This window comes from Cloeon dipterum, chromosome 3 (genome assembly GCF_949628265.1).
Source record: "Cloeon dipterum chromosome 3, ieCloDipt1.1, whole genome shotgun sequence".
NCBI lineage: Eukaryota > Metazoa > Arthropoda > Insecta > Ephemeroptera > Baetidae > Cloeon > Cloeon dipterum.
In genome coordinates this window covers 801,799-827,348 of record NC_088788.1, presented here as the reverse complement: position 1 = coordinate 827,348, position 25,550 = coordinate 801,799, and the positions used below count along the sequence as shown (strand labels likewise).

Genomic DNA, 25,550 nt, shown 5'->3' with positions numbered 1-25,550 from the left:
CTCTGCAGTCGAAACCGGGGCAAACTTGTGGATCAATGATGCAACAAGCGCGAGGCGGGCAGCACACAGCGCGTCACATTATCGCAGTCAGTAGTCGCACAGATGGATGCATGAATGAATGAATGGCTGGCTGAATGGCGCGGCGACAAACTTCACCCACCGCACCTACGTCAGCCGAGCCGAGAGAGCCGAGAGAGCGCATCCCCTGCCTGTCCCGGCCCGGCCGCCGCCGCCGCGCCACCCAAGGCACCCTCGCCTCGCCTCGTCACGAAACTTTTATTAATCCTAACAATGCCGCTCTACTTTAAAAGCTTTATCTCATCGGCACAGATTGACACTCCGTTGTGCGAACAGGGAATTCAGCAACCAGCAACGCAAGGGTTTGCTCTAATTTCTTATCTAACAGCGGTGTTCAGTTACGTGAATTGCACTGCTATGACCTGTTTAAATAAATGGAAATACGCAAAACAATTTTTATACTGTGGGTTTTTCTGCAATTATTCCAAAAACACGGGATTTTTAAACATAAAACGGGACCAAAAAAAGGGATTTATACAAAACCGGTTTGTGTCAGAAATGCGAGCTTTGTGTCTAATTTTGGGTAGAGAAACCAACAGTTTTTTAAAATATGGATAGCCAATATAAAAAATCAGCTTTTTCTGTGTCGGTGAAAAGTTAAAAATAGCACAAAAATTGTTGAAAATAAAGCTTTCAATGACTATGTATTTCTAAAGATGGAAAATTGAGGACGGAAATTATTCAATATTATTTTTAAACACCTGCTTTCACCCTCTAATTAATGCAATACCAAATATTTAAATTTTTATTACCGTTTTATTATTTTTTTATTTCATGTAAGATCGACAGTTGAAAATTATTTAAATTTCTGGATGAAAAAAGAACCTTGCTAAAGCAAAAATTCAATTCTGTCACAATCATTTCAATATTATTAGGTAAATTTTATTTTCAACTTAATTTTTTTACGTAAATGAAACGAACACAGAAAATTTTGTTTCCAAATCCGTTCCGAATGATCCAATTTATTGTGTCAACTCAGCCATGCCATCAAAAGTAAGACATAGTAGTGTAATTACCGTAATTGCTGTAATTTCCAAAGGAAAAGGTGGACCAGTCATTGGACTGATAAGTGGAATAGTTTCCGTAGACGGCGCTCCAGTTGTAATTCGGGAAAACGGTGGTGAAATTGGTTTGGTAGTAAAATTGCGGCCAAGAAGTATAATTTTGAACGTTCTCATAGGAAGGCGAGAAGCCAGGAGAATATTCCTGATTGTACTGACTATAATTGTAATAATAATTCGCCGTGCTATAGTAATAGTTCTCCGTGGTGTAATTGTTGTAGTCGTGCTGGTAGAAGGTGCTCCAGTTGTAGTTGGGGTAGTAAGTGGTCCAGAATTGATAGTAGTCGATCGTGTAGTTGTACGGACTGACCGTCTGATTCCACTGCTCGGAGCCGGGCCAGAAAGGCTGCTCCGGACTGGGATTCCACTCGGGCGTTGTTCGTGTCGACAGTTTGTTCAAGAAAATTGGCCTTTTGATCGGTTTTCTGGGCGGCATCGGAGCGAACACGACCATCATTCCGGGGGGCAGCTTCTTGTTTCTGTTCCTGTTCCTGAGCGGAATTTGCGGATAGGTGTCGTCGTAATTCGCGTCGTAAACCGGCGTCGTCGTTCGTCTCCTCCTCCTCCTCGGCGTGGTTCTTTTCCTTGGGGTGGAAACGCGTTGCTGCACCCCTTTCCTACCGTCGCTCGCCTTCACGCCACCTGATTTTTGTGCTATGCCAACAGCTGCTTTTTTCGGCTCCGAGGAAGAATTTCGTAATGCATTTACAGTCCTGTTTTTCGGCTTTTCTTGCTCGACATTGGTTTTAGGGGCTGCGGCTTTGTTTTTTTTACCCGCAGCAGCGCCGAAGGCGACGGCAAAGCACAGGCCGCTCAAGACAACAAGCACCAGCACCTGAAATTCATGATATATGTGATAGAGATATATTCAAGAAAGGGTTTTCTGTTCCTGTTTTTTTCTTTTTAATTCAAAATTATATATTTTTACTTTTTTAACGGGAAAAGTGCACGCAATTTTAAATAGATTCTATGCTCTATCAGGGTTCATCAATTTTACAATGCTAAAAATTAATCATTCGCATTTTACAAAAAAAAAACGAGATTTTTGGGTTTTTTGCACCTCCAACGGTGAGTAGTTCTTTCAATTCTGATGGTTAGAACCCGAGATTTGAAGTTGCAAAACTCACCAAATATGAAAAATTTGTATTTTTTCGTGTTTTTTCGGTTCTTTGCACCTCTAAATCTCGGGTTCTAATCATCAGAATTGCAAGAACTACCCACCATTGGACTCATCTCAACTTTTTCTGAGTAAATAAAGGGTTTAGGGAAGTTTTTCATCCACCCCTAAGTTGACATACAACTTAAAAGATGCGACAGTGAGCGGTGCCTGGAACGATGGTCGTTTTTTATCAAAATTGCATCAATGGGGATGAAAGGGGGTGGGTTTATTCACCCCTTAAACCCATTAGCTGCTTAGAAGAGGTTGAGAGGAGTCGAATAGTGGGTAGTTTTTGCATTTCTGACAATTAGAACCCGAGATTTAAAGGTGCAAAAATCGCAAAAAACTCAAAATATTCATTTTCCCGATCCTTGAAAATAAATAAATAATCTCTTCAAAACCCTTTTAGTATTGTCGTCTTCTTAAAGTGGGTTGATTTATTAAAATTTTTTACAAATAAAAATTAAATATCTAGGCGGTTGGTTAAAGTAAAACATTTTTAAAGGAATTAAAGATTGAAAAGATCCTGAATTTAAAATTTTCAAAAAATTGGGCCTGTAACACACCTTTTTTCCAGGATGCATGATGTGTAGACCTTGCAGCGCAAACTACGAGGCTACGCAGGCAAACGAAACCAGGCGACTGCATGCCTCAACTTCCGCTCACATCAGCAGAACGCTTTTACGCCGAATTTCAATCACCAATCGCGCGGCCATAGTTTTATTCGGTTTTCTCTGAAATCTGCAGCACTAAAAATTCAAAGAAAAAATTAACAGCTAGAAATTAATTTCAAAATAATTTACGTATACCAAGCTGCAGTAAAATAATGAACTGTGTATGAAATGAAAACAAGCAAGGCACACACACACTCGACTCGTAAACAGCGGTTGCGAGCGAATTGATCGCGTTCGCTCGCTCGCTGGCTGGCTCGCGGCAGCCGGCGCAGTCAGCCGAACAATTGTGATTGTGCTCGCAGGTGATTTGCACACATGTGAGGTGCTTTTTAATTCAGAGCCAGCCTGCCGACAATGCCGGTTCATTGTGTCAGCCGGGCGTAATCGTGACTGCCGGCTGGGTGAAAAGGCAAAGTTGAAACGCTAGAGCTCTTTGACAAAAAAAAAGGCACCGATATTTTTCGCCTTTCTATTTTTAGTGTGCCGTGCGAAACTTTTTGCGGCTCAAGTTTTATTGGCTTGGAAAAGAGTTTTTTTTCGTATGGTGTGATGCAATTTTTGGTCATGAATGAACTTTATATTCACCATTCGTCGGCTGCGCGTGTGGGCGAATCGATTTTAAGGCTGATGCATGGTAATTAGTCGCGTTTGCACCTCCACGCCGTCTGTCCCCATCTGCTGCTGCTGCTGCTGCTGCTGCCTGAGCAATCGATATCTCAAGAAATGCTTAACACACACTCACTGTATCTCGAGAAATCTGGGATTAAATTGGGAAAAATCTAGTTTTTCTCTGCGTGTAGTCAAGATTTGTAAAAATGCGATGAAATTTCTGGTTCTGTTACTTAAAAATGTATTTTAATCATTGAATCTCTTTACAGGGCAAAAGGGGGTAGTTTTGGGGAGGATTTTTATTAATTTTAGAGAGTTGTCATCAGGGAATAAGTTTGCAAAAAATGATTTTTTTAGTTATTACAATGCATTGGGTGGAAGGGGGTTGAGGGTTGATCACCCTAAAACCCTTTGGCTGTCTAAAGGAAATTGAGACGAGTCGAACGGTGTTTGGTTTTTAAAATTCTGACTCTTAGAACTTGAGATTAAGCCTTGGTAATGTTAGCAAAAATTTAAATTTTCATTTTTATGCCAATATTGTAATTGCCAAATCTCGGGTTCTAATAGTCTGAATTGCAAAAACCTTACACCATTCGACTCGTTTTAACCACCCCTAGACAGCCAATGGAATTTGGGGATTTTTTTATATTGATTTTAGTTAATCAGTTTGCTGGAAACGATTTTTATCGTTATTGCAATGCATGGGGTGGAAGGGGATGAGGTTTGATCACCCCCAAAACCATTTGGCTATATAGGGGAGGTAGAGACGAGTCGAATGGTGGGTAATTTTTACAATTCTGACAATTTGAACCCGAGATTAGTTGTTCAGAATATTGACAAAAAATGAAATATTTCAATTTTTTGCCAACATTGTTATCGCTGAATCTCGGGTTCGAGCCCTCAGAATTACAAAAATTGCTTACCATTCAACTCGTGTAAACCTCCCTTAGATAGCCAAAGGGTTGATCGCACCCCCCACCAGCCCCAATCACCCTTTTTTCGACTTCCAAATGGTGGTAAAAATGCGATGCAAAATTTCTGTTTCCTTTTTTAACCTTTCGATTCTCTATAAAGGGTAGTTTTTATTAATCCGCAAGTTTTGATCTGTGAATATTGACTGTCTGGACTTCTGTTCTGTGCAGCTGTGTACGTCACTCGAATTTCGCGAAAGAGCGGGTTTTTCGTCCGACTCCGCGAAAAGCTCACGTTTTAATATCAGTAAAACGCAGATGGAGCAGATTTCGCAACGTGTATTGACTTGCTGAAAAAGCTCGTGGGAGTATAAGATCGCGCAGAGATACTTTTTGCTCCTTTTCCATCCGAGCTACGTGACAGGCAGATCAAAGCTGCTTTTTGAGAAATCCGGACAAGAGAAAAGTTGCGTTCGCTCTTCTGTCTGCGCGCTTCAAGGTGGTCACAAGGATTAATAAGGCGCATTTTCCACACTGACAAACGCCAAAGTAGCACTAACACAGCAGTCTTATCTGCCGAAAAAGCCAAAAACTTGCTCTTCCGTGAAGACTAATGATTAATCCGGATCAAGATGGTCTTCGATGGAAAATTCAACCAGCTTCCAATCTTGTCGCTGAATTTTCCTCAATTTAGTTTGACGAGTCGATACGTGTTTCAGCCGGATTTATACAAATAAATTGCCCCTTTCAACAGTTCTAAATGGGGAAAGATGAGTAATTTTTTTAAAACTATTCAAATGCGCAAGAAATTAGATAAATTCCTTGAAAAATTCGAAAAATTCATTTTTAAATTGGCCTATTTTTAAATTAATACCCAGAATCAATTTTAACAAGAGGAATTTGTCTTATTTGAAAATTATTCATTGAATTAATAATAGTTTTTGCATAAAAGAACCATTTTTCAATTTTTTTGGGGAAATTTTGGAATTATTAAAAATTTTTAAATATTATTCCCCTATGACATGAATTTATGGGAAACATAATCTACACACTACGTTTAAATCGACGTGAAATTTATCTGGGAACATTTTGAGACCAAATACGACCTGATCCGATCAATTTTCTAGGACTAGATAGATTTTGAAGTTTGAAAAACGTGATTCTCGAAATTTCTCCTTAAGGATAACAAGGGAATTAGAAAATTCCTGTTTTTTCCCCAACGGTGGACATTTGAAGGATTTTATCAAGTTCATCGCACGCGTAGGTTCAACGCCGGTCTAGAAACCGATTTTCAGATTTATTGCTCCCATAGAACAATTAAAATTAATTTTTTTCCGATGTTTTCGGCTTTGCGACGCGTCAATGTTCACGTGCGAAAATGGTTTTATTTTTGTTTAAATTCGACCGTTCGTCCGATCTTTGACCACGACCCCTCATTGGAAAGGTATTGGAAAGGGCTTTGACCTGGGGTACCCTAACGACCTTTTTCAGGGTACCCCGACCTGAGATCCGCTCCCAAGCAGGTTTTTTATGATTTTTTCAGTAATTTCGTGCACTTTTGGCGATACTCGGTGACGATTTACGACCCTCAACGAACCTTCATCAGGTCGCGCGACCTGAAATCGGGCTCGGACTGTTTTTTGCAGGTTTTGCCGCTTGTAATGAGACTTTTGGTCAATATCCCTGCCCTGAAATTCAAACAAAAGCAAATTTAGCATTTTGCGAGCTAAAAAGAGCGCAGTCTTTCTTAAGAAACAAAGAAAACTCTTTTGCGAAGGAGCGAAAACAATTAGGAAGTACGGAGGCTGCTCTTCACAACACTGGCGAAGGGGAAAGAGGCAGATTAACGCCATCCGGTCTGCGATTACGAAAGGTAGCGACGAGACGAAACGAGACGAGAGAAGGTGGGCGCTTACACCAAGCAGGCGTGAAATTGCAAGTTTACTTCTTGGCAGGCGAAAGACGCGGAAAAGCGGATCCTCTCACGCGGAATGGAGCACACGGCGGAAGGAATTTTCCTCTCGAGCAGTTTTCTGCCTGCCGACGATGTGTCACCCCGCCGCCTGAATATTTACGATTGCGAGCTGAATGCGAAAGCAGAAACGGCCGCCTATAAGTGCAAACCGTTTTAACAATTTCACTAAATTCTTTTTTCCACAGAGCGCGCTGTCTCGATTTTTTAAAACGTGTAAAGCTCTATGCTAGAAATACCTTTTTGCTAGGAAAAACGCCTTTAATCGAATGAACTAATTACCCTCTCCGAGAATTACCAGCTACCCACTTTGGCTTAATTCCTACGCAATCCAACAGTCTTTTGTTAATTTGATCTTCTCATTTTACTTTGTGCACTTAATTAATAATGTAGCGCAATATTCAATTAGTGCGTGTGCCAGGGTTTGCTATTTATAAAGCTTTAGAAACGTTTTAATATAATAAATATCAAAAGTAACATGTCTGAGCTCAATTTGAATTTTAAAAAGTGTCGCCACGTTGTCAGTATTGGAGTTGTTCGTCTCTATTTTTAATTGGATCGATCAGGATGATAATATTATTGATTGTTTGGCAGATATTGTGACATCTGACAGCAGCAAATTCCCATGAAAAATATTCCTGGCGTGTGCAAAATATTTTAATGATCGCGAGAGTAATTTAGGAAACTTTTGGAAGCCGCGTCTGATTTATCTCGAGCCGGAGCAGCGCCGGTTCATTGCAATTTGCGCTCTCTAATCACGAAGCGCTTGTAGGGCGCGCGTGAGTTGAACTAACGAGTCCATTCGGCGCTTTTGTGTAACTGCTCGGCGAATCGAATCGGATTCATTCAGAAACGAGCAGAAGGGACGCTTGAATGGAATGGCGCAGGGTGCATGGGCGACGTGACTCTGCTCTCCATCCCACTTTGCTAAATCAGCAATTTTCGCCCGGGGTATTCTTCTGTACGGAAAAACGTTGAGTCGGTTGACATTTGAGACATATTAGCAGACGCAATGGATTATTATAAATTATGTTTAAAAGACCAACTTTGGCGTTGTTTCTGAGCGTACCAATCGATTCCTGAGGGTCGAATTAGGTACAGTGGACATTTTTTCCGTTAAAAAAGTGCATCGCGACTAGCGAACTTTTTTTCCCGCCAAAACAATATGAATGCGAGAACAGCGCATGCGTGAGAGCTGGTTTGAGCACTTGCAGAGAGACAACCCGTACGAATGACTTCTTTGTCACATCCTGCCAACTCTAACGCATGCGCACTTCTCGCATTCATATTGTTTTGGCGGGAAAAAAGTTCGCACGTCGCGCTGCACTTTTTGAACGGAAAAAACATCTACTCTAACTAATTCGACCCTCAGGAATCGATTGGTGTGCTCAGAAACTTCGTCAAAGACATTCTTTAAGTAAAGAACACGTGTTTACTGAAGTAAAAATCGAATCCAGAACGAATTCCCGAATATTCAGATCAAAGCAGATATATTAAGTCTAGACATCTGCAAAAATCTGATTAAATCTAAATTTCTGCCATTGAATAAGAGTCAGCTTTTGACGGGCGAACAGCCGAAATTACACCGAGGGAAAGAGAGTTATATTTTAATATATTGATGCTGTGATTTCAATCTTGGTTCTCAGTTAGCCAGACGTAAACGATGTCGGCATTGATAAGCAATATAAATATAAAGGTTTTCCCACGCACTGATGAAAACAAATTACTCGGAATTCAAGATACAAAAACTAAAATGCAATGAAGCGAAGAGTTTTATTATATTAACTTTGACTGCTATTTGACCTTCTGAGCAAGTGCGTGTATTCGTGCGTGTCTCATCGTTGACTCGATTCAATAGCTCGCAGACTATTCCAGCGCTCCTGATTGAGCAGAGAATTCCATTAGACTGAATATATGCGCCGTTTGTGCTGCGTACATAATTGTGCATGGCCTTTGAACCGCTTCACTTGCCCTTGATCAAATCACGCGCGCGCACGCATTGCAATAAAATTACCAACTTAATCCAGCACGAGACAGAGATGCTTTCTCGCTTTGACAATTGCAAATTTTCTCGCTATACTTTTTCTGCAAACACACACACACACGTGCGCCACGTTTTTGCCGTCGCGTGGGCTGCAATATTATGCTTGGCGTTTTTTATAGGCTTGAATATTTTTCAGAAAAACAACTCGAGGGATATTATAAAATAAAATCCTCTTTACCACGAAAAGCGTCAATTTATTCTCCCAATTCGGCTTAACATTATTTGATCGAAAAAAAAATCCAATTTCTGTTTTCCTTATCCTGAAATAAATCGTAATCTGGAGAAATTTTGTAATATATCCTGTTCTTTTTTATTTTGTGTCGAGTAGGGATAAAATTGACGCTTTTGGCAACAAGGAAATTCAATGCTGTGTTTTTTTTTATCGGATCTTTTCTTTAAAAAATTGAATAACGCCAGGACGGAAATATTTAGAAATGGCTTCGGAAAGTTAATTATTTTACGCCTGTATGACCAAATATAGGATCAAAATTCTCAATTTTAATTAAAAATGAGCAGGAAAGTCATTTTCAAAAAGGCCTAAATAATTTGTTTGTGCGTAGGTGTGGTTATTGCAGCCGAAATTATATATAATTATGAATTTATACAACAAAGACGGCAGTAATTAAGAATTAATGTCCCACGCTTCGCGCGCGCTTCCTGCATCGCATTTAAATTAATTATTTATACACATTTATAACCGGTTGTTTTCAAGAATAATTTTAGCATCCTTTAAGGCTTAAAGAAAAGCTAGTTATTAATAGGAAGCTATTAATTAAACAAAGAGAGATTTCTACATTTTTAAATTAATGTATTTTTGGAAACTTGAATTTCACGGAGCAATTTCTTTCATCAAAGCAAATGAAGCCATTGAAGCTATTTTTGGAAAGAATTCAAGACTTCATTTTCTTGTAATTTTACTTGAATGAAAAGTTTTTAAAGAAGACCTTAGCATTTTCATTCATTGTTTCGAGGGAAAGTGAATAAGTTTTAGCGGTGGTCTTTCGCTCTAGTCTGGAAAACTTGGCCGTTCCAACACCGGTGTCCAGGCAGATCCAACAGTTGGAGCCAATACAGAGCGAAATTAATGGGAATTTAATTAAATCGATCGATCGAAGTCCACCCTGACACCAGAGCTAATTTATTCCCTTTTCTGATGGTCTTTTCTAGCTGCAGAGGTGTGATCTCCAGCATAGAAATCAAACAACCGTGTAATTTTGATTTTCAATAAAAACATCTGTTTTTTAACCTTGGAGCCTCTGTAATTCAAAAAATTAAAATATTTACACCTTCCTAAAATTTTCTAGGCATGTTAAACAGTTTTAATTTTATTCCATCAACCTGATAAATTAGTTTGGGACGTTAAAAATAAAATACAATCAAATTTGGAAGTTTTAAAACATATGAGAGTTTGTGGCCATCTGAATAGGAATCGTTTGGCATTGGAACGCGAGATAATCTCAAATTTGGAAGCTCCGAGAGGCTGATTCTCCCACTTTTCACCCCGAAATTTTCCGAAAATACGCATTATTTTTCACCAAAAACTACACGAAAAAAGGAAATGAGTATTAATGTTCATTTCAGTGATTTAGAACAGACCCAATACACCAGTTTCGAAAGCGCTTAGTGTTCGAAGCCGCCAACAGATGGCGCCACCGTATAATTTCGAAATAAATTTAATTTTAATTCACTTCCGCTGCTATTTCAGACTCAATCCTGCTAATTGTGCATTCTTCACTTAATTTTATTTATTTTTACGGGCTATAAACCAAAATCAGTCCAGCAATTCGCTGTAGAAACGTCTGAAAAGATTTTACATTTCAAAAAATAGTTTTTCACGATTCTTCGGCGATTGGCTTAATCGATTATGGTTTTCAGCACGTCAAAAGAAAGAATTTTAAGTGAAGAATGCACAATTAGCATGATTGAGTCTGAAATCGCAGCGGAATTGCCTTAAAATTAAATTTATTACGAAAGTACGCGGTGGCGCCATCTGTTGGAAGCTTCGGACACTAAGGGCTTATACAACTGGTGTATCAAATCAGTTGAAATGAAAAATCAACGCGTGACAATGTGTATCGCATTCACATTTCGCGAGTATGCCACTCGCGGGGGCAGTTCTCCGTTTAACACGAGCGTACGCTGTCCTGTCCTGCCGCCCACACACACGAAGGAGATTAGAACAGCAGAGAGCGAGTCGGATCGTCGCTGGCGAATTTCAATTAGCATCGCTTTTCCAGGCCAGGCCAGGCCAGCTCGCCGCATAGTAATGTGCCAAATGCCAAGGGTCGGCCGCCACATTTACAACCCGAAATATGATTAAACAGCAGGCACAAAAGTTAGGCGCGTTGATCTCTGCTCACTAATTACAGATAAAACTTCTGGCTGCCTGATAACTTTATGAAAATTGCTTTTATTTATTCCTTTCAAACAACATGAACAGAAACTCATCATGGAGATAATATTATTTTTTTGACAATATATTGTTCAATTCTAGGATTATATAATAATTGTTGAGAATTTGATGGTTTAACTGCTAATTACTAGCTACATAAGTCAAAGTTTAATTAAAAACTTAAGCTATAGAGGGAATGATTACACGGCTTATGTATTTTGTGTCGACAATTTTCCTAATTTACGGATTGATTAATTTTTTTATATAAAGATTTTGTGGCATGAATCGATTAATTACATTCAAAGAGCACTTGAGCAAGAAGCTGATGTCATATCATAATCTCTTTGAGGATTTTCTTAGACTTTGATCTCATTTAAGACTAAAAATCGTCTTGTCTCATTAAAACTATATCAACGCACGACTTAACAAGTACACAAATCCAATTGAACACAATCCCCAGTAATAGAATATCCCATAACAATTTAAAAATTCCCCTTTAACACGAACAATTTAAATAAATCAAAACCTGCAGCGCCCTAACAAACTCATTAGAGTGGAATGATAGTGATTTTTTAATTTTAAAACTAATTTTTGAAATTTTATCGGTTACGCCCTCTTTTTTCAGCAAAGGAAATTAAATGCTTCCGGGCCGATAAGAAAACTTATGAAAATTTAATTTTGACAAGATACAAAAAGCACTTTTGAGTCTTGAAAGTGATTTTTTAATTTTTAAAAAATTGTAGATTTTCAAAAGGGTTGTGCGTTTGGCCTCATTAAAATTCACAAGTTGATAGAAGCATAAAAAATTGCCTAAATTCAGAAAGCTGATTAAATTCCTATGGAGAAAATTTTTTCTCAAGTTTACTATTTTTCGTACAAACTTAGTCTTAAAAATTTCAACTGGCCGTTCGAGAACCTTTAAATTTTTTAGGAAAAATCCAAATACCCGAAATTAATTTGATTTATTCGAGAAGCATCAGAGAAAAATTAACTATCATTCCTCTTTAAAAGAGACTAAAAAAATCACAAATTAATCAACAATCTACTTGGACTGTGCGGCCGTTTCGTTGATCCACTGGCCAACGATGGTGGCCATCGGTTTGCTGTAGTTGAGTACAAATGCGTGTCTGTATCCGTTGGTGCAGGCTGTCGCTCGGGCGTCCGGCACTTTGTCCTTCAAGTTGCGGTAGTAGGCGAGGGGACACCAGCCGTCCACCTGTCCGTAGTAGAATCGCAGCTTGTCCTTGTGTTTCTCGATCGTGTCCACGTCCAGCTCCAAAATGCGATCCATTTCGTCAGCTGCCAGCGAGAAAATGTTCTTGAGGATGGTGGGCCGCAGCAGCTGCATGGTGGCCGGCACGTTTTTCTGGTAAGTGCCTTCGATCCAGAAGTAACCTTTGACCAGCGCGCTGCCCACGGCGTTCGGCAGGCAAGACACGAATCCGGCCAGAATCACCACGAGCCACAGAAAATTGTTGTTCACAAAGCTGAAAATGAACAAAATAAATAATCAGTCAGAAACTAAAATAAAAAATAACACGTTCGTGTCGCGGAAATTTGGCCCATAGTTTGCCACGCCCCCTTCTATCCTCCTCTCCGAGGGCGAACTTCGCTCTGATTAGCTAACTCGTTCGTCAAAAATATTTTTTCGCATTTAATTTGCTCAGCAACAACTGTAGGGCCTAGGTTGGACCTAGGAAGGTTGAAATCAACCTTCAGGGTATGTAACTGACTGGACCTTGAGATACAAAATTTCGAAAATGTCCAATTTCATCGACTTTGATGTCTTTTCATAGGGTTTCACTGCTGTTAAGCTTAAATAAAAAGCTAAAACCACTGAATTACAGTCCCTAAACTATCCTTAAAATAATTTTGGCAGCCATTGACCCTGACGTGATGTTAAAAATTGCTAAAAATCATTTCGGAAAATTTCAAATAATTTTTTTTCATGCCCATCTAATTAGGCGTCTTTTGTGACCAAATCGGAGTTTCTAGCTTAATTACAACTCGAAATATTAACCAATTTGTCAAGACTTTTCTTTTATACCTGAAAAACTTGCCGTTGGGCGAAGCTCCAATTCTTTCAATGGCCGGGAAAAGCATGTAGTTCATGTAAACATGGTGTTCGATCAGTTTGTTCTTGAGCATCTTCAGGATGATGTAAGAGCCGACGGAGTGGCCGATCAAATGGATTTTCACATCATTAGGCACGTATCTCTTGATAAACTCCACCTTGTGTTCGACTTGACCTTCCAAATTGTACAAATCAGGATTCTCTGCAGGTGGACACAATAGAGAATTAAATTTGCTCGAGAACTAAATTTAAAACTCACCCTTCGGACACGGGATTTTGTCTTCGAACTCGTGTCCGGCGTGGCTAACAGCCCACACTGGAATTTTGGTTTCCTCGTGCAGAAGATCAATAAATTCTTCGTAGTATGACGTAAGACCAGGGTTCCCTGAATAAATGATAAGTAATTAAATGCTGAATTTTTCTAATAAAACTGATTATATACCGGTGATGATAAAAATCAAATCCTTTCCGGTCACAAAAGCGTCTTGCAGCCATCCTCCTGAGGACACAAGCCTCGTGGGAACTGTCCGCACCTCCACATATCCACTCTGCACCATTTTATGTACTTTTCGCAATTAGTTAAGGCTAGAACAGAATTAGATTGAAATTAAGCAACAACAATCAATGTTCCCAATAAATTTTTTAAAAACACATAAATCGTCTTAAAACCTTGTTTTCCTTCAAGCAAAATTATAAATCGTGAATTATTATGTAATTATAAATCAATTGACACGTATGGATAGGTAATTAAAGTTCAGTGTCCAATGTTCAAACGTCCAAAAGTGCATGCGAATGGAAAATTCTGAGAATTCACCAGTTCTTTTAGTAATTTCAATGTAATACTGACCTTTTTCATTTATCACAGAGTCGTCTGCTCATTGGAAATTTCTCACTAATTCCTGAACGACTTGAAGTAAAAAGAAAACACCGATTTTCTCTTCTCTAACACCATTTAAAGATTTAAAAACCGCATGAGTACGAGATCACTGCAAGAAGCTGATCAGCTGTTTCTTGTTTGCCATGGTAACCAATGGGAAAGCTTTGATAGCAAAATGATCAACCAATCAGAGTGCTTATTATCTTGCGACTGCTTCTGGCGCGTTGCAAAGTTCATTCAGAGATTTTTTCGTCTAGACGGTTCAAAAGTAATTTAAATCCTTATCAGTTATTGCACTTTGAAATAAAACAGCTGATGACAGATTAGAAAACATCGTTGGATCATTAGAGGTCAACACTGAAATTCGCGGAATTCGGCAGAAAAGACGCCAAAACCAAAAGTGCCTAAAGAACGCCGACGACCTATCAGAAAAGGGCGTGGTTTTCTGGTTGCCAGAGCCTTTTTATTTTGATGGATTCCGACCAAAAACACATTTATTTTCGAGTAATTTAACCCTCAGGAATTGATTGGAACTGTCAAAAATAAATTACAACTTGATCAATAATACGAAACTCGGGCTTTTTACATTTTCATGTCACTACAAATTTTATTTTCGACTTTTTACAATAACGCATAAGTTTATGGTACATGATGTGTGTTCTGCGTATAGTGTGAACAATTTTAAACACGACGTACGACGTTCTACAATACATCATTAAACTTAAACATACTGCAATAAAACCAAGCTCACCGTGCTCTATGCTGATTCATTTAAAAACTAAAATCACATAGTCACATTAAATTGATTAATACAACATAAAGAGTAAAATATAATTACGATGGTATTCATGCAATAATTTTAAAATACATTCTGATTTCACTTTTATGGCCGCACAGCAGCAGATTTTTTGTTGTTTTTTTGCCTTATTTCATTAATTGGAGTATCCAGTTAAGACCGCAATAACTTGAGCCAGATTTGTTAAAATCAACTGTGGAAGCAGTGTTCATAGAAAATTAATGAAATTGAAAATAAATGTTTGAAAATGCTTAGATTCTGGCCTGGATTCGATCAAAAGATCTATAGTTTTGGAGTATTACGAACATTGACCACACAATGTACACACCTAACTATTAATTATATAATTATTATGTTTCTTGAGGCAAATGGATCGGTTTTTCATGGAATGGTTAAATTTTCTCTTATTGGAAGTAGATGTGAGGGAGTAAAACCTTCATTTTGTACTCTGCATTCATCGGCTAATAAAATGCGCGGACTTCGGGAAATTACACTTTCTGAACGAACAGATTTTCTACATTATTTTCTCTAACCCATCAACATAAAACTGAAAAATCAGAAAAGCTTGTCTAAAACTAACGGTGCAGAGTAAATTTCTTTTATCTTGAAGCGGTGGACGACGTGCTGGGAGCCGTCTGCTGGCTGTTGCTCGACTGCAGGCTTGACAAAGACCCCCTGAAACACATAAATAAAATATTCAGTTTCAATTTCTAATTGTATTCTCTTTTCTATTAGAGGTCTCAGTCAGCTGCGAGATTAAAAACAATATTCGTCCAAGTTTTAGAGCACGCCAATCGATTCCTGAGGGTCGAATTAGGTAAAAAAGATGTTTTTCAAGACCAAAAAGTGCAGCGCGACGTGCGAACTTTCTTTCCCGCCAAAACAATATGAATGCGAGCACTGCGCATGCGTCAGAGCTGGCTGGATCTGACAAACAAGTCATTCATAGAGACAGTCTCTCTGCAAGGGCTCAAACCAGCTCTCACGCATGCGCACTTCTCGCATTCACATTGTTTTGGCGGGAAAAAAAGTTCGCACGTCGCGCTGCACTTTTTGGTCTTGAAAAACATCTTTTTTACCTAATTCGACCCTCAGGAATCGATTGGTGTGCTCAAAAACTACGTCAAAGACGGTATTCAACTAAAAAATTCGGTAAATGTGGGTGTGGTTCCTAGGAACTTTTAATTAGGAGGCGTGGCACGTGTTGCAAAGAATGCAAAGATCGGTATAATCGTAAAATTGTGAGAAAATCGATGGAATTTTGGAATGGAGGGCGTGGTTTTTATGAAAATTACAAAAAGCAGGCTTGAAACGTGTCACAAAGAGCGAGAAAATAAACAAACTCAACTCAGAATTCACGGAAAATTTCCAAATGGGGGCGTGGTTATCCGGAAAATTTAAATTGGACGCTTAGCATGCGTTGGGAAATCCGTAAAATTTTACAATTTAACTGAAAAATCGCGGGAATTTTGAAATGAAGGCGTGTTTCCAAGGAACTTAAATGAAGGGGGCGTGGCAAGTTCTGAAAAGCGCAGGAAAATCGTTGAATTGGCATTTTTACAGCCTCTTAGAAAAAATCAAGCCTCAAGAATCTATTTGTGAGCTCAGAAACCTCGACTAAGACGGTCTTTAAAGGTAGCGGCTTAGCCGAATTCTTTGCCCGGCGGCGACTGGCCATTTTCATCGGTTGCTGGCGGCTGGCGAGGCCGACAATATTTAAAACATGAAGTGCTCAACGGCCCGAAGGGCCGCAAGACATTTTTTCCCCGGGCACGTTTTTATTTATTTATTTTATTTTCACCTGCTGGCTGGCCGAGAGCTCTATTTTGATCTATTAATCTATGAAAAGAAGGCACTGACTGACCTGTAGTGCTCCGAGCTGAGATGTTCTGTGTAATACATGATGTGGGCCTTCTGCGATTCAGACGCGCCCTGGCTACTGTTCTTGTGAGGCGCCACGTGGAACTTCCACTGCAGGATGTAGCAGCCAGCGTGCGCCGTTACGTGGCTACCCTGCACGCTCTCGCCGTCGTGACAAACCAGTTGGCTCTCGACAAACTCGTACTCTTCGCCACCAGTCGATAGACGCTCCAGAATCGAGGTTCCTGAGAACAAAAGGCAGAAAAAATATATAAATTAGCTATACAGTCTCTCCATGAATAAAAATGGGAGCTTGCTACTGTGAAAATTCAAATTTTCTCCGAAATGACCGCGCTTGAGCACATTTTCTCGGTAGATTTTGATTCCTCTCGCCGAGATCTGTCTGATAGCTTAATCAAGAAAACTCTTTGTTGGGGAATAAAATAAGATTTCAAATAAGGAGACAGTCCTCGCCATTTGAAAGGAATGCTAAATTTGCAGACACTTTTCTATAAAATTATTTCAGTTCTACTCAGGTCCTTTTTTATTTGCTCTTTTATTCCTGTCCGAGGACCGGGAAGGGCGCGCACTGCACTAGCACGAATGCTGACACCTGAACTGAATCCTAAGGGAAGCAGGGGTGCAAAAAACCAGATTTAAAAAAAAATAAAGCAGTGCAGTGGTATATAATCATTTATTTTTAAAATTTCCTGCAGGCAGTTTTCGCACGTGTTTTAAATAACTTTCTAATTATTTGCTCTTGACTTTGACTTGATAAAGTGTCAGAGAGAATTTTTTGGAGAAATCTGAGGCAATTAATGACGATTTAAAAGAAAAAATCTGCACAGTAGAGGAAACTTTGACCAATCCGAAAGCAAATTTTAGATTTTCACAGGTGAAATATGGAATAAATTAATTTCTCGCGCGAGAAACTAGTAAAAATTGAGTGGTAAAAATCAGAGGAGAAAAAACCTGGGTGTTAGCAAATGAAACACTGCAGGGATGTGTTTATGCAAGGATTTTGCAGTATCACATTTTAAGAAGCTTTGATTTATAATATCGGACAAGCGAAAGCCGAGATAGAGAGCTTTAGACGTTTCTCGATAGGTGGGAAAATAGTTTTTTCCCAGTTTCAAATGCAGATGTAATTAAAACAACGAAAACCTGCAACGAGAATTTTTCTACACGTTTGTTCCGTTGTATTTAAAGAAAAAAAATCTCGTTTATGCAAAAATTCAGCGGCAGGATGTTCTATAACATCTGGCACTGGACTTGGAAGTGAAAATAAATAATTCAGGAAATTAAATTGAACTTAAAGCTTCATTTTTTTAAACAAATGCTTCATTTTCAGCCTCAAATCAATTGTGGATTGTGGCTTCCACGTCTGGTGGTTTTCCTTCTGCTTACAAAAATAACGAGAGGAAACGTTTTTCTGGGTGTTTGAATTTTATTGCTGGAGCTTTTGCAGCAATAAAATTATAAAGGCATAGGAAAAAAAGGTTTTATACGCTGTTTGATAGAGAGAAATCGTAATCTGCGTCCAAAATTCGGTCAAGCGCTGGACATTTAGCAGAAAATTGGAAAAATTGTAATTTTTACTAGTCCGTTGTTGATCCATTTACAAGACAAAAAATTCTTCGTCTTACCTGACGTGATAGACTCCTCCTCAATGCGAGACTGAGTGAAGATGACACGAAAACTGATATCATGCTTCATAACATCAAAGTCCCAGGTTATGACGCTGCCTGCGTCCTCGCTCAACAAAATAACCTCGTGGACCTGTCCCTTTGTCAAGGAAACACAGTGGTAGATGCTGTCTTCCTTCAGCGGACGCTCCCACTCGGCGTCGTCGGTCAGATAGAGCGACTTAGGAACCAATTCACCCTCCACTATGCGACTCTAGAAGAGAGAAAAATTCGATAATCATGGAATGGTTTTGTGACATAATGCAATTTACAGAGCATGTTCCTCCCAAAAAGTCTGGAAGTATCTCCTGGGGGATGTGAGCCATCAGGCCGCCTTCTGCTTGGTAATCGTTGCCGCCGTAGAACAAGAACTTGCTTCTGGTGTTTACATCTGTGGATATCGATTTATCAGCAAGTTTATCCCTTTGAGGATCTCCAAATCTCACCAATAAAGGGACTGACTAAAGTCCACAGGATAGGGAACACCCTCGGGGCTCGGACGGTAAAAACTCTGCCCATGGTTTCTGGATAGTTCGCCTCGACAATCTCAATCACTCTCAGAAGAGCCTGGATTATTGATTAGATTGATTAGGTTTCAGTTTGAAAGGTAAAAAAGTCGGCAAACCTTGATTCCAGGCCTCCAAAGATGCCTCATGTTCAGCCCTTCGAGATCGATCAGCAAAGACCAGTTGGAAATCGGGCGACCCTCTCTCCTCGTCGCCTCGTCCAACAGCTGGAGGCCTTCTTCGCACACATGAAGGGTCTGAATTTACATAGAGGGCATTAAAAATTTACAGTTGCAGTCCAAATCACTCACCAGAGTGAGAAGACCATCTTCTCCAATGGTTTTAACCAGCCCTTTCACGTCCATTTGGCCCAATCGAAGGACGTAAAGAGGTCTTCCCTCTGCAAACCAATTAAATCAAACATTTAGGGGCGTTTCCTTCGACTTTTGGCACCAGGATAGTGGAATTAAAAAAATACTAGGTTTTTACATGCGCGAAACCGAAATATTCAGCATCAAAATAGCCAAAGAAGGGGGCGTAACCGAAGGAGTACAACATTGGCCACTCATATGGGGGCGTGGCACGCTGCCATAATGTATTCCCTTGGCAACGCTCGCCTCTTCCGCCAGGTACTCAAAGTATGATTACTATTTTGCCGATTTTTTTATTGTGTAAAACTGAAATGATCGGCGTCGAAACAGCTAGCTAACGAGGGGGGGCGTAACCGAGGGAATAAAATTTGGCGGTGCACCACGCCCTCAATAGACGGTGCTGAGCAGTGCACTCTGGCCTGCCGTGCAGTCTTCCCTCTTTGGCTGTTTCGACGACGAACAATTCAGATTCACGTAAATAAAAAATACTGGTATTTTTAATACCGAAAAGCCGGTTGAAGGCAACATCCATGAGCTAACCTGAATCAGTGTGGTGCCAGCCACCAGGAAAATAGGTGGTGACCACCTCAGGGCAGGTATATTCACTGAGAATCTTGTCAACCTGGTACTTTTTCCTCCACTGCAAGCTCTGGCACAAACTTTCCCTGGCCTTCTCCAGATTGAATTCCCTGGAGCGCAGGAAGCGGAGAAGAGTGCTGTCCGGTAGGGCCTAGGACACCTTTGGATTAGCACTTATTTAAATTTAATTAATCCGAAAAGCACCTTGCCCTTCTGCAGCTCGGCCATGCACTCCCGGAGCTGGACCAGTTTGGACTCCTGCATCATCGTCAGCTTGCCCAGGTACATCTGAATGTGTAGTCGTGGTCTAACTGAAACGATTTGTGGTCGCCTGAAATTTTGATTAGTCAACGAATGATCGATCGACAGTTTGCAGAGGACCCACCACTTCCGAGGCTTTGCGACACGCTGTGCCGGCGAATAAGATCAGACGCCGAGGCACCTAGGGTCAACTCCTCTGCCAGCATCACCTGTACCTCTTCCGCGTTGGGTGTTTGCCTGAAATTAAATGGTAAAAAATGGCTTAAACTTAATTTAAAATTTAATTACATTTCTTCGTTTCGAGATTTTTCGTTCGTCTCGTCGCTTCCAGCTTCGCTTTTGGTTGAACAAACATCTTCTTGCCAAACGGGAATTTCTGTTACGCCTTCTTTTGCCAACTCCTTGATGAAATGCTCGATGATTTCTTTTCCCTGGATTTCATTGGTTTTAAATATAGTCAGAATTAAGATACACACAAACCTTGGCAATGTTTGCAGAATACTGCTTGATGGCTACTTTCTCAATGGCGTTTTCGAACCCCAAAAATGACTTGATCTCAAAGTTTGCCACTTGCTCGAAGCAAGTCCAATCATTACTCTCCGGATGAACCTTGACAAACAAAAAAATTCCAATTTTTCGATAACCAACAAAAAATAAACAAACTCTTACAAAATATTCACAGGTTTCAAAAATTTCGACACGATTGGAGAACGTCTCGTTCCAAGCCTCGATCAGAAGTCGTCTCTTCCGCCTGTTGAGCGTGTTTCTCTGAATGAAGTAGACAAAGTCAACGCCGATTATTTTCTTCAGCAGGTACGGCACGTCGACGTTGAGTTTGCAGCGGCGTTCGATCACCGTCTCGGAACCGTCAGGGCTCGTCTCTTCCCTCACGATTTCGCAAGAAACGAAAATGGGGATGAGGGGACACGACGGGAAGCGACGCTCGTACGCCTGTGAAAAGAAAGAAATAATATTTTATAATTATTATATAGGTTTGCTACGCCAAAGGCAATGTCATCAGGGCAATTATTGCGATAACCTTGCTGCACTCTCGGATATAATTATTTGCTGACGAATATGGAAATTATTCATTGATGGAAAAAGTTTGCCATCGAGGTATAAACAATAAATAAAGTTGTGCGTCGCATGGGAGGTCAGAGTTCGCGTGCTTTCTGCGTTTTACTCTGATGATAATCTCATTAATTTATTACTGCGGAAGACTAGTGTGTCGCACTCGCACTGCCTGCCACCAGAGACCAAAAAAAGGACTAATTTTGTTGTGGATAATTATTATTAGTAGGTCATAACCGACCAAATTAGTCTTAAAATCTCGTGATTTCTGTCCTAATAAAAATCAAGCGTATTTAAATTAAATAATTTTCATTTTCCGCTTCGAGAACATTCGTAAATCTTAATTTAAATGTGTAAAAATCGTTACGGCTGCGGCACCAATTTCAAATGCGGACAAGTCGGACGCGATCACAGTCAATATAACTTCCGATTAAAGCTATAGCGCTGGATTTGGTGCAAGCGGCAGAGAGAGAGAGAGAGAGAGAGAGAGAGAGAGAGAGAGAGAGAGAGAGAGAGAGAGAGAGAGAGAGAGAGAGAGAGAGAGAGAGAGAGGAGAGAGAGAGAGAGAGAGAGAGAGAGAGAGAGAGAGAGAGAGAGCAGCTCGAAAATTCAAGAAGGCCAGAAAATCAATACATGAATGGAGCCGACAAACGATCGCGCATCGCGTGGGATCCGATATTATGCGGTTTGTAAAGAATAAAACGCAGAGTTGAAAACATGACGGAAATTCTGAAAGTTTTGTTTTATTCTGCTTTACTAAATAACGATTTAAAAATAAACAGACTTAAAACCAGTTCTTACGCAAGTTCACAACATAAAGAATTTAAAAAATAATTTTTATTAATGTCTATGAAATATAGGTTGAGAGGTTTTTAATAAAAGTTTACCGCATACCCAGGAAGAAAGCTACATATTGTAGGGTTTTCCGATAAGAAAGAGCCAACAAATTTCAAATAAAAACACTTCTTTTCCTTTCTGTCTTTTTAAATCTTAATTAATAATTTACATTCAGCTATCGACCATGTTTTTTGCCTACTTGTAATTAAATAGTTGCTATATCGTTATATAATCGCAGGAACACACGAAAAGCTGGTTAAGTTGCGAATTTAAGCACGCAAATCGGAGCCAATCAGCGTCAAGGAAGCTTCTAGCAAAGAATTCAAACTGCTTTCTCCTATTTCCGTGATTTCATTCGCGATTAAGTCTCAAGTAAACAAAAAAAAACGGGTCCTCGTCCATTGACCGCAATAAAATTAATAAATAGCGACTTCCGAGAGGGTTTTAATGAGAGCAAAAAGTCGCTCGGCGACCTTTTGGGCTCCGCTTATCTCTCTCTTCAACTGTCATAAGATCTATTTCTTTATTTTTTGTAAAACAAAGAGGGCAAGGCCGTTTTCGTCTGATTTTCTCAATTCTTTAAGGGAAAAAAATGAATTTACGGCTCGTGAAAATCTAAAATTGGTCAAAATTTTCTCGACTGTGCAGATTTTTTCTTTTAAATTCCTATTTTCTCTCCCACAATTTTCTAAATCGAGGTCATGAGCAAAAAATAAGAAAATTATTAGGTGCAAACTGCAAGAAACTGGTAAAAAAAGTTTTTTACAACCCTGTTCTTCGGCCAATAAACCATTCAAATAAAAATACCGAATTGTGAGACTTATAAATATAGTATTGAACTTAGTGCTTTGATCTTGATCGCGATAATTGGCCATTTAGCATTCAAGATCAGCTGTAGCTTTCTTTAAGCGAGGAAGAAAACACGAGTGAGTGAGTGCACGTGCGCGAGGCCTTCTTCTATCTGCGCTGCAAGGCCGTGCAGTGCAGTGCAGTGCAGTGAATAGTCATCTTAAAGACGTAAGCTGCATTCAAATCCAACCCTGATTACTCAGAGCGATGATTCAAAGCGAAATACAATTTCCTATGACATTATAAATATTTAAAATCGCGTCCTGTACACACAAAAAACTGTTTAAAACAGCCGTTGGCCTGCTTTAGGTCGACGTCTCTAGTCAACCAAGGTCAAAACCTGATTAAAATTTCATATTAAGTCTACTCCACAAGTCCGCGCTTTCTCATATGTATAAATTGTATCTTCCTTTTTCCGGCCGGCTGCGCAAGGCGATCGCAATCAAATTAGGCGTCAACTTTTCGACCTGAATAAACTATTTCCAAATTGGATCGCCGCCTGTGAGTTATTTTGGGATAAAACTTTTTTAATCGGCTTTACGCGGGGGAAAAGTTTGCTCCGCCGACGCGACACAAAGTCAACAAGTTCATTGTATCGCTCGTTTTAATGGAATAGCAACAGATAAAGGCCAAGGTTTTTACTTTGTGTGTTTCGAAACAAAGATAAACTTGCCGACGGGAGCTGTTTATTTTTTGCGACTTTTACTACTTGGAGACATATTATGTGTGTGAGTGCTAAATGTTTTGCGCAATCTCACTGTGACAATGGATTTCTTTTGCCCTCTATGTCAATTCTTACATTCGCAGTTTAGCAAGCATTTATGAATATGTAATCCAAAGAGAGGAAATTTCGTAAGATATTGATATTCAAATCGATCCCATATCTAGAAATGATTTGTATTCATGCGCAACACTGCTATTTCCACAATAATTCCATTTTTTAAATTCAAATAGTTGAACAATTCAAACAATGATATCTTTCCGAGTAAAAAGAAGCTGAAACTTGTAACAATCAGCCATTGTTTATTCACTCAATGTCAAAAGGTCACGGAATCCTCCAGTGCTTGTTGGGCAGCAACACAAACTTCAAAAATCCGAACGTAATGAATGCACTGGCGGTCAGGAAAAAGGTCCAAACGGCGAACCTCACGGACAAAGAGAAGCAGGAGTACGAGCCTTCGTCGGGGCTAACTTCGACCCAGCTTTCTTCTCCGACATTTCGCTCGAGCTCAATCATCGCTGCTTTAGATTTTGACTCCAAAGAAACGTTTCCTGACTTTGAATCGTGGGTTTATAAATTAATTGTTGATACACTAACAATTACAACAACCGGAAATTTTTATTTTTGGCATTTCTAATCGATTCCTGAGGGTTGAATTAGGTTTCAAATCAAAATTACTATAGGTGAACAATAAGGATTGCAAAAAATAAAAATTAAAAAAAATGCGAATTTTTACCATTTTACACCTGTTTTCAATAATTGTCTAATTATTTGCACATGACCTCGACTTGAAAAACTGTCAGAAATAAATTTTAGGAGAAATTGAGGAAGAAAATGGCAGTTTGAAAGAAGCAAATCTGCACAGTAGACGAAATTTTGACCAATCTGACCGCAAAATTTAGATTTTCACCAGGGAAAATGGAATAAATTTATTTCTTACGCAAAAAATTGGTCAACACCGTTTAAATCCAGTGGCCACACTGTAAAAAATTCTTAAAAGTGTCACGTGAACTCCGATGACCAATCAGAGAAGGGAGCGGTCCCCTCTGATTGGCCGAAAATCGCGACATTAGCGCCACAGCGACAGCCAGAGGAGGCAGCCAGTTGTAAAGCATGTTGCTAAATTCCGCTGGCTGTCGCTGTGGCGCTGCTGTCTCGGTCTTGATCAAGAATTATTACTCAATCCTGATTGGTCGGTGGCAATTCGGCTTCGATTCGAATAGATCTTAATTCTAGTTCTCATTATTGCTTCCGTTTTTGATTAACCGACTTAGAATCCCATTTAAACGTCGTTCTGCGTTGATACAAATCATTCCACACATGTGAGCGGCCTTTAATAAAATTGCTCGCTCGCAGCTGTAATCAACGCGCGATTTGTGTTATCTAACCGATCTGCGCATGGCTCGCAGCGATTTCTTCAAAGCGACTTTCTCTTTGCCTGCAGTACTTTGAATATTGGTCAAGATTTAATGGAGTCATAGATAAACAATTTGAAGGTATGAGACATCAAAAGGAATTTATATTATGTTGTAACTTACCGCCATAACCAGTTCAAAGGGGTATTTGTACACCCGCAAGGGGGAGTGGTACTTCTGGACCATCTTTGATTATTTAAAATCAAGACGATCTAACAGGCAAAAGTAATTTCCTTGACTGTTATGCGCAGAAAGGAGGTTTTCTTCTCATTTCGCCTCTTGCAAGTACCTGAAAATTAAAATTCAATGCGTTATTAATAACTTTCCTAATTAAATTTCCAAAAAAATCATCAATATTATGAAAATCACCACTGTTTAAAATCAAAACGGTGTCAGGGCAAGTGGTTTGAAGGTCAGAATCGCATGACAGGATGTTCCAGGATTTCAAGGACGCAACAATTAGCCGGAAAAGAACAACAACATTGAACTGATTCCCCGCCCACACACACAAACTCACCGAAAACGAGATCAAAATTTGCCCGTATATTTCATTATGTAACTTACTTTGAACGCTGGCTCGGGACGACAATGTCAAGTGGTCGCTTCAAGGGGCCGAAGAACAGAGAGGGAATCCGGAGGTTGCAAAAACAACACTAAAAACTAAGTTTGGTCGAACGCAAATCACCGCGTCAGCTCCGCCAAACTGAGACTGGCAGCGGCGATTCACAGGGTGAGCATATGACAACAG

The 25,550-nt window shown here is 39.7% G+C and overlaps 3 protein-coding genes across 3 annotated transcripts; all 3 read right to left on the bottom strand.

Annotated features, from left to right (window-relative positions):
* Positions 1–1,013: 1,013 nt before the first annotated feature.
* On the bottom strand, positions 1,014–3,013 carry LOC135939963 (uncharacterized). The gene is made up of 2 exons (XM_065484589.1): positions 2,865–3,013; positions 1,014–1,974 (listed from the first exon to the last, which is right to left on the bottom strand). The coding sequence occupies exons 1-2, from the start codon at positions 2,880–2,882 to the stop codon at positions 1,066–1,068; spliced, it is 927 nt and encodes a 308-aa protein (XP_065340661.1). The 5' UTR covers positions 2,883–3,013; the 3' UTR covers positions 1,014–1,065.
* Positions 3,014–10,891: 7,878 nt separating this feature from the next.
* sturkopf lies at positions 10,892–13,966 on the bottom strand. The gene is made up of 5 exons (XM_065485183.1): positions 13,822–13,966; positions 13,417–13,559; positions 13,234–13,359; positions 12,948–13,176; positions 10,892–12,387 (listed from the first exon to the last, which is right to left on the bottom strand). The coding sequence occupies exons 2-5, from the start codon at positions 13,529–13,531 to the stop codon at positions 11,943–11,945; spliced, it is 915 nt and encodes a 304-aa protein (XP_065341255.1). The 5' UTR covers positions 13,532–13,559; positions 13,822–13,966; the 3' UTR covers positions 10,892–11,942.
* A 461-nt stretch (positions 13,967–14,427) lies between these two features.
* retm (real-time) lies at positions 14,428–25,521 on the bottom strand. The gene is given in 16 exon segments (XM_065484440.1): positions 14,428–15,322; positions 16,512–16,752; positions 18,154–18,406; positions 18,465–18,583; positions 18,639–18,759; positions 18,818–18,955; positions 19,010–19,098; positions 19,610–19,799; positions 19,853–19,942; positions 19,945–19,979; positions 20,034–20,146; positions 20,198–20,340; positions 20,390–20,518; positions 20,579–20,860; positions 24,926–25,091; positions 25,367–25,521. Coding segments are annotated over 15 exon segments (2,082 nt in total). The 5' UTR covers positions 24,989–25,091; positions 25,367–25,521; the 3' UTR covers positions 14,428–15,246.
* Positions 25,522–25,550: the final 29 nt, after the last annotated feature.

What these genes read in the sequence shown, in the direction of transcription:
- sturkopf (XM_065485183.1), bottom strand. Translation starts at nt 13,531, where the DNA reads ATGGTGCAGAGTGGATATGTGGAGGTGCGGACAGTTCCCACGAGGCTT. An exon ending in TTTGATTTTTATCATCACCG is followed by an intron (nt 13,360 to 13,416) that starts GTATATAATCAG and finishes TCATTTATTCAG; the next exon opens with GGAACCCTGGTCTTACGTCA. An exon ending in CAAAATCCCGTGTCCGAAGG is followed by an intron (nt 13,177 to 13,233) that starts GTGAGTTTTAAA and finishes GTCCACCTGCAG; the next exon opens with AGAATCCTGATTTGTACAAT.